This window comes from Tamandua tetradactyla, chromosome 23, assembly GCF_023851605.1.
Source record: "Tamandua tetradactyla isolate mTamTet1 chromosome 23, mTamTet1.pri, whole genome shotgun sequence".
NCBI lineage: Eukaryota > Metazoa > Chordata > Mammalia > Pilosa > Myrmecophagidae > Tamandua > Tamandua tetradactyla.
In genome coordinates, this window is record NC_135349.1 from 37,422,202 (window position 1) to 37,439,443 (window position 17,242).

At 36.8% G+C, this 17,242-nt stretch overlaps 1 protein-coding gene across 4 annotated transcripts in view; it reads right to left on the reverse strand.

The window, feature by feature from the left end:
* Positions 1-17,242, reverse strand: part of PDXDC1 (pyridoxal dependent decarboxylase domain containing 1) — a 95,896-nt gene that overhangs the window by 34,349 nt on the left and 44,305 nt on the right. For all 4 annotated transcript variants that reach the window (XM_077141644.1, XM_077141643.1, XM_077141642.1 and 1 more), the window contains 5 exons: positions 16,198-16,266; positions 8,351-8,429; positions 1,965-2,049; positions 1,047-1,095; positions 804-905 (listed from right to left, as the gene is read on the reverse strand). In XM_077141644.1, the coding sequence (XP_076997759.1) occupies positions 804-905; positions 1,047-1,095; positions 1,965-2,049; positions 8,351-8,429; positions 16,198-16,266 (384 nt within the window). The remainder of the gene's footprint in view (positions 1-803; positions 906-1,046; positions 1,096-1,964; positions 2,050-8,350; positions 8,430-16,197; positions 16,267-17,242) is intronic.

Below are 17,242 nucleotides of genomic sequence, written 5' to 3' on the forward strand. Positions count from 1 at the left end.
CAGATATGATGCTAGGCACTTTGCTTGCATTACATATTTGATTGTCCAACAACTCTATGAGGTAAGAATTCTAGGCACATCAGCTCAGAGACCTTGTTTGTCCAAGGGCTCACTAAGAAGTTGCAGAGCCAGAATGAGAATTGTGATTGGTCAAATCTCAAAGCTAGAGCTCTTAACCACTCAAGAAGTAGCCCCTTCCAAGGCTGCTTTGAGCATCCTCAAATATGTGGACATTATGAACTGAGCAAGGCATGAACTGTTTTAGGAGTAACCACTATGCTGTATGTGCTATCACTAACCAATCCACTGTCAAGAACCACTGCCACAGTTCTATATAAAATATCATGTTACAGCCTTTTGGGCAATAGGATCAGGAGCCTTAAAATACTCCAATTCAGTAATTTTACTTCTAGGAACCTATTCCAAGGAGACAATTTGAAATGTAGAAAGATGTTCATTATTCCAGTAACAAAATATGAAAACATCCTAAAAGTTCTTAATAAAGAATGATTTAAAAATTCTTTATTTAAGTAACAGAATATTATGCTATCATAAAATGTCATAAAATTTATTATACTCATAGGGAAGTATGGGGAAACTGAATAGAAAAAAATATATGGTTTGATTTCATTTATATTAACAATTTTTTTTGAACAGACTAGAAGGAATCACAAAAAATGTTAATAGGAAGCAGAATTAAAGAAACTTTTCCCTTTTCCCCTTTACATTTCTCCATTTTGCCCCCAAACCAAATAATGGTTATTAACCACTCTTCATCTTTTTCCTCGTGAGAGCAAGCTTACCAAGGCGGGATCGTCATGTTTATAAAGTGTAACTGCAGGAACAGCTGGCAAGCCCAGCCACGGGCCAGGAGTCAATGTCATGCTATCACATCTGGTTGCAGCCTACCAAAAGGAGAACAACTTTTGTCAGACTATCTGAGAGAATGCACTAAATTCAATACCCTCTTCCATTCATAAAAACAGTGGTTGAGTAATTTGAATTCCTTCTTAAAAACGCCAATATTTAGTAAATCAACAACATACCAGCACTGATGAGGAGACATAACCTAGAGCCAATGTTGCCAGATTCACACTGAAAGAAAAGACGCCAGTCTAAGGATTAATTATTTACTGTTACTTATTCACTATGTATGCACTTAAAAAAAAAAGTACAAGCTGATACTTAAATGTCTTCCAGCTATGTTATTAGCTTTTATAACAACAGAAAATATGGTTTATGTAAATTTCAGGAAAACCTTGAAAATACATTTTAAGCAAGAGATATTTCAGGGGATACCTTCTACTTATTTAGTATAATGGGCATACCATTTTATATCTGTTATAACTTTTTTCTTTCCAGTCATTATTCTTTTCCTGAAGGATAAAATAAAAAAGAAACCTACCTATTATGAAATGTTACATACATGCTACTTTGGGCTGTCCTGCTTAGAACCACCCCAATCTCTTCTATCAGACCATAAGCTTTGGGTGGAGAAGGTATCACCACCACCTGCTCCAGAGGCAAATAACCTAAACCAATAGTGCTACACTTCCCTAGCCACAGTGATTGATTGGTTCAGTAGGAGACTTTCACAGGGACTTCTGGCCCATTGAACAGGAATGTGGAAAGGCTGGAGCTGCTGCACTACCTTGCACCATATTAGAAAATATTTAACTCTAAATGGAGCCACTATAAAGGAAATTAAGCCCAGTGATGAGGGAAGCAAGAGACACAGTCTTGGTTGATACTGTGCCTAAAGCCAGTCTAACACTGGTCTTTTCAGGGAACTGAGCCAATAAAATCTCCTTTTGCTTATGCCAACCAGGAACATTTTGTTATTTACAGTCAAAAGAGCATTTAGGAATAAACATCACTAGAAAGTGAGAGCTTGCATTTCATTTCCCTCCTCCATTACAGCTGTGTGCGGGGACAACATGGCGCGAACTCCATCATCTACTTACCCCTCCACATGAAGCCACATGCCATATTTCTCACAGAGTTCTTTCAAACGTCCAATCTTGTCTGTGTGTCCTACTGCTGCAGTACCTAGAATTAAGCAAACAAAAAAAGATACTAAAAGGAACTAATGTTTTCTGAGTTTTAACTGCCTCAGAGCTTTTACATAAATATTATTGCCTCATGGGGGAAGAAAATTCCCATATTTCTATTTTATTGAGATTTTCTTTGTGCATTATTTTTAGATCAACTTTTACAAGTTGATTATGCAAATTTTGAAAAGAATGTGTACTTTCTATTATATGTACCTATTAAATCAAGCCTTTCCTTTACTTATCTTCTATTTGATCTGTTGATTATTCAAATCTCCCACCAAGATAGTAGGTTTAGTCAATTTTTGTATTCCAACAGTTTTTCCTTTATATTTTTCAAAGTTATGTTAATAAACATTCAAATCTCTTAGTAGATTAAATCCTTTCAATAATGTGAAGTCTATCTCATCTCACATTAATATGCAACAGCGCATTATTTTTGTTAGCATTTGTCCTTTTATTTTTGTGTGTCACTTTCTCAGTTACTTTGATTTAGGTGTTTCCCTTATAAAGAGTGCAGAGATGAATGTGGAGTTGTTTTTTTTTTTATCCAATCTGAGAGGTTCTTTCTTTTTATATAGGTCATGGATTCTGAAGCTAGTTTTAAAATATTAAACACTATGTCAATCTCTTGGTAAACTGTTATACAACAGATTTTGCTGGTCAGATCCCTTCTTCAAAGACAGAGCATAAATAAAATGCAGGGTCATACACTCTCTCAAATGTCCTAAATTACTAAGATTTTAAAACCTCACCAGCTGCTTCAAAAAATACTAATACTAAAATTACTAATACAAAAAATACTAAATACTAAAGAAAATGGTTCATATACCAGGAAAAGAACTGAAAACTTTTCCCCACACACAAATCTATCTTAAATTAAAAATAAAAAAACTTAACTGATATGTTTGGTGTGGCTGAAACAAGACATATGCAAATGTCAGGGTTTCTTCACATGACCCCTTCAGCAAAATATAAAGCAAAGTGCTGTGCTTTAGTGGCACGATGGTACTCAAATACCGTTTTCAAATGTTTTGACAACCTCTGCTGACTAACCCCTGGAATGTGTATTCTGGCAACTGTAACATAGTCATACTGGTAAGTCAATCAGTCCCGTAAATCACAGCCTCTTCAGTCTATCAAACCTGTTGCTTTTAAACACACAATACAGTAAGTCAGGCAGGAGGTCGTAGTTGTTCTGCTGGCAACTAATATTGGGGTTTTTTTAAAATAAGTTTTACTGAGGTATAATTTATATACAGTAAAATCCATTCATATGGTTCAATGAGTATTTACAAATGTATAGTTGTGCAGTAACCACCAACACAATCAAGAGGTAGAATATATATATATATTTTTTAACATGGGCAGGCACCAGGAATCAAACCCGGGTCCTCGGGCATGGCAGGCAAGCATTCTTACCTGCTGAGCCACCATGGCCCGCCCACAAGAGGCAGAATATTTTATCACTCCTATAGCTCCCTCATTCCCCACTGTTGTTGCTCCCCTCTCTACTTGTCACTGGCCCCAGGCAACCCTGATCTGTTTTCTGTCACTGTAGTTTTGCCTTTATTGGAATTTCATATAATGAAATCATACAGTATGGAATTCTTTGTGTCTGGCTTTTGTCACGTTACCATAATGCTTTTGAAATTCATCTGAGGTGATATGTATAGCACCATTTACTACTAAGTGGTATTCCATTGTATGGACATACTATGATTTGTTTATCCATTCAACAGTTGAAGGATATGAGGATTGTTTCCAGTTATGAACATGCACATTCAAATCTTTGTGTGGACATGTTTTCATCTTTTTCATAAATAGTTGATATACAGAAGTGAGATTGATGGGTCATACGGAAGGCTATTTTTAAATTCATAAGAAACTGCCAAACTTTTCAGAGTGGATGTAACATTTTGTATTCTTACCAGCGAGGTATAAGAGTTTCAGTTGCTCTAGATCCTTGTCAGCACTGCAATTTTTTATTTACTTCATTCTTATATATTACATAGTATTTCATTGTGGGTTTTTTAAGTAATTTTTATTGTGGTAGCACATATACAATACAAACCTTCACATGCACAATTCGGTGATATCAATTTCATTCACAGTGTTGTGCTGTTATCACCACCTACCATCACCAAAACCTTTTCATTATGCCAAATGGAAACCCTGTACCCTTGAAGCAGTAAGTCCCCAACTTTCCTTCCATCCTTCCACTTCATTCCTACCTCCACCCCCTTGTAACCAGTAATCTACTTTGTGTCTCTATGAATTTACTTATTTTAGGTATTTCAAATAAGTGAAATCACACAATATCTGTACTTCAATGTTTGGCTTATTTCACTTCACATGATGCCTTCAAGGCTCATCCGTGTTGTAGCATGTATCAGAACTTCATTCCTTTTCATGCCTGAGTAATGGTAAGTAAATGCCACATTTTGTTTATATACCTATCCGTGGATGACAATCAGGTTGCTTCCAACTTTTGTCTATTGTAAGCAGTTTTGCTATGAATATCGGTGTACAAATATCTATGTGAGCCCCTGTTTTCAATTATTTTGGGTATATACCTAGAAGTGAGATTACTGCATTAAATGGTAGTTGTATATTTAGTTTTCTGACGATCTGCCAAACTGTTTTCTATAGCACTTGCACCATTTTACATTCTCCCCAACAATGTATAAGGGGTTGTTATTTCTTGCATCCTCACCAACACCTGTTCAATGTGGTTGTAATTTGCATTTCTCTAATAACTAATGATGTTAAGCATCTTGTCAAGTGCTTATACATTCATATATCTTCTTTGGTGAAGTGTATGTTCAAATTTTTGTTCGTTTTAAAAAGCGTATTATCTGCCTCATCAAATAGTAAGAATTTGTTATGTAGTCTATAGATGAGTCCTTTCTCAAATATATGTTTTGCAACTTTTTCTTCCAGTCTGTAGCATGCTTTTAATTTTCTTAAGAATAGTGATAAAATAAAAAAATCTTTAAGTTTTGATGAAGTCCAATTTATGGTTCATGCCTTTTATATTCTATCTAAGAAATCTTTACCTAGCCCAAAGTTATAAAAATCTTCTATATTTTCTTCTAGCAGTTTCACAGTTTTAGTTATTAGGTGTATTATCCAAATTAATTTTTGTATATAGAGGGATGTAATTATTTTTCAAATGGATATTCAATTGTTCTGAAACCACTGGTGGAGAAAACTATCCTTTTTCTATTGAATTATCTTGGCATCTGTGCCAGTTTGAATATATTATGTACCCCAGAAAAGCCATGTTTTAATCCTGATCCAAACTTGTGGAAGAACTATTTCTTTTCATCTTGATTCAATACTGTAGATTGGAAACTTCTGATTAGCTTATATTCACAGAGATATGGTAAGCCCAATTGTGGGTATGAAATTTTGATTAGATGGAGATGTGACTCCACCCATTTAAGATGGTCTTGATTAGTTTATAAGTCTTAAAAGGGGAAACAGTTTTGGAGAAATGACAGAAAGGAAACAGCTCACAGAAACGAAAGAGTCGACAGAAACGAAAGAGCCAACAGAAACTTCAGAGCAGAGCTGACACAGATGCCAACACGTGGAGAACAGAGACCCAGATTTTTGGAGATGCTTGGAGCCTAACAGATGTTGCCATGAGAAGTAAGCAAGCCAAAACCTGAAGAGAGACAAGGAAAGCCAAAAGATGAAGGCTAGCCTAGGAGAAGCAAAGTGAGGAACTCCTAGAGGAACAGAGGCTGAAAGCACAGAGCATAGGAGCATGGGACAACCAGACACCAGCCACATGACTTCCCAACTGAATGAGGTGTTCTAGACCCATTGACTTTTCTTGAGTGAAGGTAACTATGCTGATTTGAAAAGATGTATGTCCCCTAGAAAAGCCACGTTTGAATCTAAATCCCATTTCATAAAGGCAAAAGAGTCCCTATTCAATACTGTATGTTTGAAACTATAATCAGATCATCTCCTTGGAGATGTGATTTAATCAAGAGTGGTTGTTGAACTGGATTAGGTAACAATATGTCTCCACCCATTTGGGTGGGTCTTGATTAGTTTCTGAAGTCCTACAAAAGAGGCAACATTTTGGAGAATAAGAGATTCAGAGAGAGCAGAGCAGAACAACATAGCCACGAGAAGCAGAGTCCACCAGCCAGCGACCTTCGGAGGTGAAGAAGGAAAATGCCTCTCAGGGAGCTTCATGATACAGGAAGCCAGGAGAAGAAGCAAGACTGTGTTCACCATGTGCCCTTGCATTTGAAAAAGAAACAGTGAACTTCATCGGCCTTCTTGAACCAAGGTATCTTTCCCTGGATGCCTTAGATTGGACATTTCTATGGACTTGTATATTGGGCCATTTTCTTGCCCTTAGAACTGTAATCTAGCAACTTATTAAATTCTCCTTTTTAAAAGTCATTCTGTTTCTGGTATATTGCATTCCGGCAGCTAGCAAACCAGAACAGATTTTGGTACTGGACAGTGGGATGCTGCTGCTGTGGCTTCCAAATACCAAATTTAAATGGATAAGGGGAACATTTTGGAGGTGTTGTGAGGAGCTTGATAGAGAAGGCCTAGAATGCTTTGAAGAGACTGTTGGTAGAAATGTGGACTCTAAAGATACCTGTAATGAAGCTCTAGAAGGATGAGGCACGTGTTACTGTGAACTGGAAGGGAGGCGAACCTTATTTTAAAATAGCAGGTAATCTGGCAAAACTGAATAGCGGCTTTGGCTGGAAGGCTGATTTTAAAGGCCATGAACTTGAACATTTAGCAGAAGAGATCTCTAAATTAAATGTCAAAAGTGCAGCCTGGTTTCTTCTCACAGCTTATAGTGAAATGCAACAGGAAAGCGACAAGCTGAGAACTGAACTCTTGGGGACAAAGAAACCAGAAGTTGATGTTCTGGAGACTTCTGGGCTTCCTGGAAGGGAAGGGAGCCATTCTGTTTTGGTATATTGTTCAGCAGCTAGCAAACCAGAACAGTAACCTCTTCTTGGTGCCTTAATTTGGACACTTTCACTTCCTTAGAACTTGTAGACTTACAACTTATTAAATTTCCTTTTTAAAAGCCATTCCAGGGTGGTGCAACGGTGGATCAGCAGGAAGAATTCTTACCTGCCATGCTGGAGACCTGGGTTTGATTCCCGGTGCCTGCCCATGCCAAAAAAAAAGCCATTCCAGTTTTGGCATATCACATTCTAGCAGCTTTCAAACTATAACAGCATTTTTGTATAAAAAAAATCAAGTGACCATATATGTGACAGTCTGTTTCTGAACTCTCTATTCTCTTCAGTCTCTCTCAAATAATCTTGATTATTCATAGCTTTAATAGTAAGTCTTGAAATCAGATTGGGTAAGTCTTCCAATTTTGTTCCTTTTCAAATTTATTTTACCTATTCTTAGATTCTTCATATATCCATGTAAGTTTTAGAGTCAGCTTATCAATTTCTACAAGAAAATCTACTGAGATTTTGTTAGGGACTGGGTTGACTCTGTAAATCAGTTTCAGGAGACTTGAGTTTTTCAATATCATGTACATGTACATTGTTTATCTTTCCATTTACTAGGGATATCTTGAATTCTTTCAGCAACAATTTGTAATTGTCTCACATATATTTTAAGTTTATCCATAAAAGTTACATGTTTTTTATGCTATTATAAATGGTATTTTAAAACACAATTTCCAATTTCTAGTCATTTATTGTTGGTATATAGAAAGACAGTGGATCTTTTCATGTTGATCTTGCAACCTTGCTAGATTCACTTATTAGTTCTAACAGCTTTTCTTCTATTCTCTTAGGATTTTCATTCTGTGCAATCATGTCATCTGTAAAGAAAGTCTTACTTTTCCCTTTCTAATTCTATTCTGTTTAATTATTTTTCTTACATTATTGCACTCTCCAGGGCCTTATGTATATTGCTGAATACAATATGGTAAGTGGAGTACAAAATGGTAGTTGACCTGCAATCTACAAGGTAGTATTTAAATATGACTTTTTTTTAAATTCAATTAGGAAAGAAGAAAGTACATGAACAGTAAGAGGAGAGAAGCATTTACAACTTAAATGAAAAATCATACAACATATATAAAATAACTCCCAAAACAAACCAACAACTAAGGAGACTCTAACAAGCCAACTTGACTATCATAATACTCATCATAATGTCATTACAGACTAAATTAAACATGTGGCACAAACATTTGTTAAGACTTGATCTTTTTTAAGCTAAGTACACAGCTTCTCTCTCATATACCCAAAATGGAAGATTTAAGTACATGAACCTACCAGCATTTGCAACAAGCAACAGGGGCTGTCTTCCTTGTTCTGTATCTTCTTTAATCATTTTTTCCAAGAAGGCAACATCCTGGGATCAAAAGACAAATGGCAAAAGCATAAGATGACCAGCATAAATGTTACAATGAAAAATTATGACTTCCAAAAACAGCAGATGACTCTCGAATTAATCTCTCAAATCACATGTTTGAGTGTTCATGAAGGTTGGTTGCCTTATGGGTCAGAAGAATGTGGCTTTTAGGGAATCTTGTAATATTATGTCTCCTCTTTTAAACAGAAAATAGCAGTCCAATTAAGCACTAGAATTTCCTTCTAAACATTTAAATATTCAAGGTGGATGACTCTCCAAGTAAGCCCTCAACAATTTCCTGTTTTCTCAAAGTACATATGTATAAATCAAATAGTTTTTCTTAAAGACTAATTTGAAAAACTGCTTAAAATTAGACTAAAGTTAAAATTGCACATACACAGGTCCTCTTGGGGGACTGGGGTAAAAGAAGGAAATATTCAACTTTCCCATTTTGAGAATTTCTGATAGTCTTGCAAGCAGTGGGGGCAACCAAATCAATAGGCTGATCTTGGGGTTCGCCCCTATAAAATTTATACCTGCAAAGGATATGCTAAGCATACTTAAAATTTGGCCTAAGAGTCACCCCCAGAGAACCTCTTTTGTTGCTCAGATGTGGTCTCTCTCTGTAAGCCAACTCAGCAAGGTGAACTCACTGCCTTCCCCCCTACAAGGGAACATGACTCCTAGGATTGTAAATCTCCCTGGCAATGTAGGATAGAACTCTTGGGATAAACTGGGGCCCAGCATCAAAGGACTGAGAAAGCCTTCTTGACCAAAAGGGGAGAAGACAGAAATGAGACAAAATAAAGTTTCAGTGGCTGTGAGATTTCAGAGTGAAGAGGTTATCCTGGAGATTATTTTTATGCATTATACAGACATTCCTTTTTAGTTTATAGTGTATATGAGAGGCTAAAGGGAAGCACCTAAAACCATTGAGCTGTGTTCCAGGAGCCTTGATTCTTTTTTCACTTTTGTTTTTATTAATTTAAAAAAAACAACAACAAATGAACGAAAACATTATTAGCATATGATTAGTCCGTTCTACATATATAATCAGTAATTCACAATATCATCACATAGTTGCATATTCATCATCATGATCATTTCTTAGAACATTTGCATCAATTCAGAAAAAGAAATAAAAAGACAACAGAAAAAGAAATAAAATGAAAACAGAAAAAAAAAAGATTATACATACCATACCCCTTAAACCTCCCTTTCATTGATCACTAGCATTTCAAACTAAATTTTTTTTTTAATTTTAGTAAATATTTTATTAAAGTTTAACTCATGCTCAGGTAAATGCACACAGAACAAGTAAATACCTCAATGAATTTTCAAAGTAAATGTATCCATGTGATGGGCACACAAATCAATACGCAAAACTCCTATAACTACAAGCCACGGTGCTCCTTTCCAGCCACTACTAGCCCCTCCGACCTGACTTCCAACACCATAGATTAGTATTGCCTTTTCTTCTTTCATTTTTTTAAAAAATTTTTTATTAATCAAAAAAACAAATTACAAGAGAGAAACAAAAACATTCCCAACACATATACTCAGCAATTCACAATATCATCACATAGTTGCATATTCATCATCATGATCATTTCCCAGAACATTTGCATCAGTTCAGAAAAAGACAACAGAAAAATAAAACAAAAACAGAAAAAAAAAATTTTTACATACCATACCCCTTACCCCTCCCTTTCATTGATCACTAGCATTTCAAACTAAATTTATTTTAACATTTGTTCCCCCTATTATTTATTTTTATTCCATATGTTCTACTCATCTGTCGACAAGGTAGATAAAAGGAGCATCAGACACAAGGTTTTCACAATCACACAGTCACATTGTGAAAGCTATATCATTGTTCAATCATCATCAAGAAAAATGGCTACTGGAACACAGCTCCACATTTTCAGGCAGTTCCCTCCAGCCTCTCCATTACATCTTGGATAACAAGGTGATATCTACTCAATGCGTAAGAATAACCTCCAGGATAACCTGTCGACTCTGTTTGGAATCTCTCAGCCATTGACACTTTGTCTCATTTCACTCTTCCCCATTTTGGTCGAGAAGGTTTTCTCAATCCCATGATGCTGGGTCTCAGCTCATTCTAGAGTTTTTCTCAATCCCTTGATGCTGCATCTCAGCTCATTCTGGGATTTCTGTCCCACATTGCCAGGAAGATCCACACCCCTGGGAGTCATGTCCCGTGTAGTCAGGGGGAGGGTGGTGAGTTTGCTTGCTGTGTTGGCTGGAGAGAGAGACCACTTCTGAGCAACAAAAGAGGTTCTCTTGGGGGTGACTCTTAGGCCTAACTTCAAGTAGGCTTGAACTATCCCCTGTGGGGTTAAGTTTCATATGAACAAACCCCAGGACTGGGGGCTCAGCCTATAGTTTTGGTTGTCTGCACTGCTTGTGAGACTATCAAGAATTCAACTTGGGGAAGTTGAGTTTTCCCCCATTCTCACCATTCCCTGAAGGGAACTTTGCAAATACTTTTCCACTCACTGATCAAATCACTCTGGGATTTATCAGGGCATCACCTGGACAAACCAACAAAATCTCAAGTCCTATACAAAGTTCCATGTACTTAAGGTTTTCAACCAACTGTCTACATAAGTTATATTAGGAGATGCACCAGTCAAAGTATAAATTTGTACCAAATAAACATTTTTGGCTTTACTCTCACACATAAGTTGAAATTTTTAAATATTAATTACCATGTATTTTCAGCACACTGCAGTAATGACACTCTTTTGTTCTTCCTCGTGCAAAAACATTTTTAAATTTGTACAGTCACTATCATTATACACTCTAAGCATTCCTAATTATACCATCTCAATCTTTATTGTCTATCTTTCTTTGTGATTTCATTTATGCCCCAGCCCTCCTCTCTCTATCATTCTCATATGCAGCTTCATTCAGTGTTTTAATATAATTGTGCTGTCCATTTCTGAGTTTTTATATTCAGTCCTGTTGCACAGTCTGTATGCCTTGAGCTCCAATTACCCAATATTTTACCCCATTTCTATCTCCTGATGGTCTCTGTTACCAACAAAATAATCCAAGTTTGTTCACTAATGTCAGTTCATATCAGTGAGACCATACAGTATTTGTCCTTTGGTTTCTGGCTAATCACACTCAGCTTAATGTCCTTAAGGTCCATTCATGTTGTTACATACTTCATAACTTTATTCTGTCTTACCACTGCATAATATTCCATCTTATGTAAATGCCACAGTTTGTTTAGCTAAATGTCTGTTGATGGACATTTTGGCTGCTTCCATCTCTTGGTAATTGTAAATAATGCTGCTCTGAACATTGGTGTGTAAATGTCCATTTGTGTCCTTGCCCTCATGTCCTTTGAGTAGAGACAGCATATAGATGGGTCCTGTTTTTTAATCCATTCGGCCAGACTATGTCTTTTGATTGGGGAGTCTAATCCATTAACATTCAGTGTTATTACTGCATGGGTAGTACTTTCTTCTACCATTTTGCCTTCTGGATTTTATATGTCATATCTAATTTTCCTTCTTTTTACCTTTACTCATAGTCTTCCTTTCTACACTCTTCTCCACACCTCTCTCTTCTGTCTTCGTATCTGTCTCCAGTGCTCCCTTTAGTATTTCTTGCAGAGCTGGTCTCTTGGTCACTAATTCTCTCAGTAATTTTTTGTTTAAAAATGTTTTAGTTTCTCCCTCATTTTTGAAGGACAATTTTGCTGGATATAGAATTCTTGGTTGGCAATTTTTCTCTTTTAATAATTTAAATATATTATCCCACTGTCTTCTCGCCTCCATGGTTTCTGCTGAGAGATCTACGCATAGTCTTATTGGGCTTCCCTTGTATGTGATGGATTGCTTTTCTCTTGCTGCTTTCAAGATCCTCTCTTTCTCTTTGACCTCTGATATTCTGATTATTAAATGTCTGGGAGTATGTCTATTTGGATCTATTCTCTTTGGGTACGCTGCACTTCTTGGATCTGTAATTTTAAGTCTTTTGTAAGAGTTTGGAAATTTTCAGTGATAATTTCCTCCATTAGTTTTTCTCCTCCTTTTCCCATCTCTTCTCCTTCTGGGACACCCACAACATGTATATTCGTGCGCTTCATATTGTCTTTCAATTCCGAGTCCCTACTCTTAGTTTTCCATTTTTTTCCCTATATTTTCTTTTTCTTGCCGGATTTCAATGTTCCATCCTCCAGTTCACTAATCCTATGCTGTTTCTCGAAATCTACCATTGTAGGTTTCCATTGTTTTTTTCATCTCTTCTACCTTGCCTTTCATTCCCATAAGTTCTGTGATTTGTTTTTTCAGACTTTCAATTTCTTTTGTTCATTCCTTGCCTTCTTTATATCTTCTCTCAAATCGTTGATTTGGTTTTTCATGAGGTTTTCCATGTCTGTTCGTATATCTGAATTAATTGTTTCAGCTCCTGTATGTCATTTGAATTGTTGGTTTGTTCCTTTGACTGGGCCATATCTTCAATTTTCCTAGTGTGATTTGTTATTTTTTGCTGGCATCTAGGCATTTAATTACCTTAATTAGTTTATTCTGGATATTGCTTTCACTTCTTTTACCTAGGGTTTTCTTGCTGGATGAATTTGTTGTCTATCTGTTCTTTGACGTTCGGTTCAGCTTTTTCTGGACCTCTAGCTTAAGTTTTGTTTAACAGAGGAGAATTTTTCAGTTCTTATTTTCTTGTTTCTTGCCCTGCTTGTATGGTGCCTTTTCCCCACACACACCCTTAGGAGGGTCTACTTAGGTAATATAGACCCCAGCCGGATTTTCCCAGACCAAATTGGCCTCCTATCAGGAGGAAAGAGTCACCTGTGTCAGTTTTCCCTGAGGGTGAGACCCAGCAGGTTGAAAGACTTTCCTGTGAAGTCTCTGGACTCTGTTTTTCTTATCCTGCCCAATATGTGGTGCTCATCTGCCTGCAGGTCCCAACAGCGTAAGATGATGCAGTACCTTAAACTTTGGCGGACTCTCCCTGCTGGGGGCGTGGTGGAGACAGAGGAGAGGTTGTAGGCTGGTTTTAATGGCCTCAAATTACCAAGCCCTGGTGTCTGAGTTCCTTGAGGGAGGGATTCCACCTGAACTGGGCTTCATCCCTCCCCTGGAGAAGGTACAGACTCCAGACAAGCTCTCAAACGAGTTCGCTTCTGCCTATGTCTGGGGCAGTTGCAGCCTGAGGAGTCCTGCCACTGTATCCAAAGGCAGTCAAGCCTTTGTAGAAACACAGCCACAAAAACCTCTGTTTCCTTCTTCTTTTATTTTTTTTTCCCCCTTTTTCCGTCAGCCCTGCCCCATTGGAGCTGGGGCAAAAATGAGCAACCTCCGCTTTAACCAGGTTCACCTGAGCTGGGGGCCTATTTTTAGTAGTCAGAATTTGTTAATTAATTCCACAATTGGCATTTGGTTGGGCTCAGCCCCTGCTGCTGGTAAAGTTTCTTTCCTTTCCCCTCTGGGAAGCAGCCGTGGGGGAGGGGTGCCGGCCCCCAGGCCTTGGGGAACTCACAGTTCTGGGGGGGCTCACAGCCGGTCCAGCCAGTCCAGACTGGGGTACGCTGTATGTCCAGTCACTGATGTGGCCCCTGGAGCTGTTCTGTACTGTTTCTGGTTATTTAGTAGTTGTTCTGGAGGATGAACTAAAATGCGCACATTGCTAAGCCGTCATCTTGACCTGCAACTCAAACTAAATGTATTTTAACAGTTGTTCCCTCTATTATTTATTTTTATTCCATATGTTCTACTCATCTATTGACAAGGTAGATAAAAGGAGCATCAGACACAAGGTTTTCACAATCACACAGTCACATTGTGAAATTACCGAATCACCATCAAGAAACATGAATACTGGAACACAGCTCTACGTTTTCAGGCAGTTCCCTCCAGCCTCTCCATTACATCTTGGATAACAAGGTGATATCTATTAATGCATAAGAATAACCTCCAGGATAACCTCTTGACTCTGTTTGGACTCTCTCGGCCACTGACACTTTGTCTCATTTGACTCTTGCCCCTTTTGGTCAAGAAGGTTTTCTCAATCCTTGATGCTGAGTTTCAGCTCATTCTAGGATTTCTGTCCCACGTTGCCAGGAAGGTCCGCACCCCTGGGAGTCATGTCCTACGTAGACAGGGGGAGGGTGGTGAGTTTGCTTGTTGTGTTGGCTGGAAAGAGAGGCCACATCTGAGCAACAAAAGAGGCTCTCTTGGGGGTGACTCTTAGGCCTAAATTTTAAGCACCAGGAGCCTTGATTCTTGCAGACGACTGTATAAAGGTATAACTTCTACAATGTGACTGTGGGATTATGAAAACAGTATTCACTGAAGCTCCTTTTATCCAGGGTATGGACAGATGAGTAAAAAATTGTAGATAAAGTATAAATAAACAATAGGGGGGACAAAAGATAAAATTAATGGGGTAGATGCAAATACTAGTGGTCAAAGAGAGGGAGGGGTAAAGGGTATGGTATGTATGAGGATTTTTTGCCCCCCTTTTTATTTCTTCTTCTGGAGTGGTGCAGATGTTCTAAAACACAATCATGGTGATGAATGCACAACTATGTGATGATATTGTGAGCCACTGATTGTACACCATGTATGGAATGTATGCATATGAAGACTTATCAATAAAAATATATATTTTTTTAAAAAGTGCAGAGTTTGAAGTACAATGCCCTCATGTAATGCTTTGAACAGAACAATTACATCAGGGGTTGGTAAATCTTTTCTTCAAAGGGCCAGAAAGCAAATATTGTAGACTTTATGGGCCACGTGGTCTGTGTCACAACTACTCAACTCTGCTGTGGTAACAGGAAAGTAGCCATAGACAATATAAAACGAAATGGGTGTGGCTGTTTTCTAATAAAATTTTATTTATGGACATTGAAAAAAAGAATATTATCTTCTTGCTAGATATATACATATAATGAGATCAATTCTGTTAAAAGTCATTCCAGTCCTTATTTATATTCTTTATATCCTTATATTTATGGCTATTCGATTTTTTGGAAGCAGTGTTAAAATCTTGCTTTACAAATGTGGATTTGTCAATTTCTTATATTGCTATCAGTTTTTCTGCTTTATGTATATTGAAGATATATTAGAAAAATAAAGGTTATCATTATTAAAAAAATTGTGCATACACAGGAATAAAAATTCTCTAGTTTTAAACATTACGCTCAAAAAAAAAAATGTTCTGTGCCCTCCAAAAATCAGCCAAGAATATATCTCTAATATTACTCACTGATGCATCTAAACCAAAAAATAAAACTACCTTTAAAAAAAAACAAAAAAAAAAAACCACAGATCCCTAGAATCTATTTCTCTTGCTTCTGGCTAAGGTACAGAGATACTAAATCACTGACTGTAAAAAGAAGCAGAAACCAATCTCAAGATTACATCAAAGAATCTCATTTTCAAAATTTGCCCATTCACAAATCCAGACAACAGTGATAAACATTAAAATTATAAGCTTTAGAAGGAAATTATGGTGCCTAATTCCTAATTGGACTGCATGTTTCTCTTTAAAACAGGGAATACAAGATCCCCTATGAGCCGCCTGTTTCTGACCATATGCCAGTCAAATTTCACGGACATTAAAACCCAAAAGTAATGGAAAGACCTAAGCAATAAATGAATAAGCTGATACTTATCTGGAGAACAGCAAATAGAACTTCAGACGAAAGGAGGATACAATTTCTAAAACACAGTTCTGAGCTACTGTTTTACAAATCAAAAGGCTAACTCACCATCTGATGCTGAGATCCAAACATAGTGTTACAGGGCACACGACACAAGCAGGGAAAGGGCAAGCCAAGCTGCAAGAGGGAACAGGAAAATTTACAAAAAGGAACATTGTCACCATTCACTTTTGCCCTAAAAGGCTGTGTCTCTGACACAAACCATAGTTATTCTTCTAAAAAATCTCTCTCCTTACGAGCTCTTAGTATTATAAATAGATATTAAAGCACATTCACAAAAAAAAGCAAAAAACACGTGAATTCTCAAGAGTTGAGATGTTTTACAAGGGGATATACAAACAATGTAGAATTTTCTAAAAATTAAATCAAGTAATTACCTGTGATATACACTAGAACATACCAAAACACAAAAAGACCAAAAGACCCTCTCCAAAAGAGAAATAACTAAGCCCTAAGCATCTTGGGAGGATAATTTGGAATTCTTCCTCCAGACATATTGGTAAATAACATTAACCAAAGCCAAAGAACACTATCTTATTTCTGGGTTCACTCACTCCTAAAATGCAATAAATATGGACTAGCAGATAAACATTTCTTAGAGAAGTGAAACTACTATTATGGAAGGAGATAGTATGGTCAAATTAATTACATATTCTTCATTTTTAGCTTCCAAATGCATGAGAGATGTAGAGTTTCAGGAATTTTAAGCAGTTGCAGCATATTTTTCTATATAACTAACACAACAGCATTTAAAGGCAAAAATTAGTAAGTACTGAATTTACATTTCTTCCTTACAGGGTGTTTTGAAAAATAATTCCGAGAGAGACACCAATAAAATAAATAAATGAATAAATACAGAAATTAAACCACCAATCTACCATTAACCTTTAGTACAAAATCTTCCAGATATTTTCTCAGTTTAAATATAAATATAAACATATTTATTTTTCCAGGTATAGAAATAAACCTAGGGTGTTTGTAATATTAATTTTGTTTCTAAAAAAAGTATGTAATCCATGCAAATAATAACTAGAAGACAGCTTGAGCGATTATACTAATATCAGAAAAAACAGACTTTAGTAAAAAACTATTA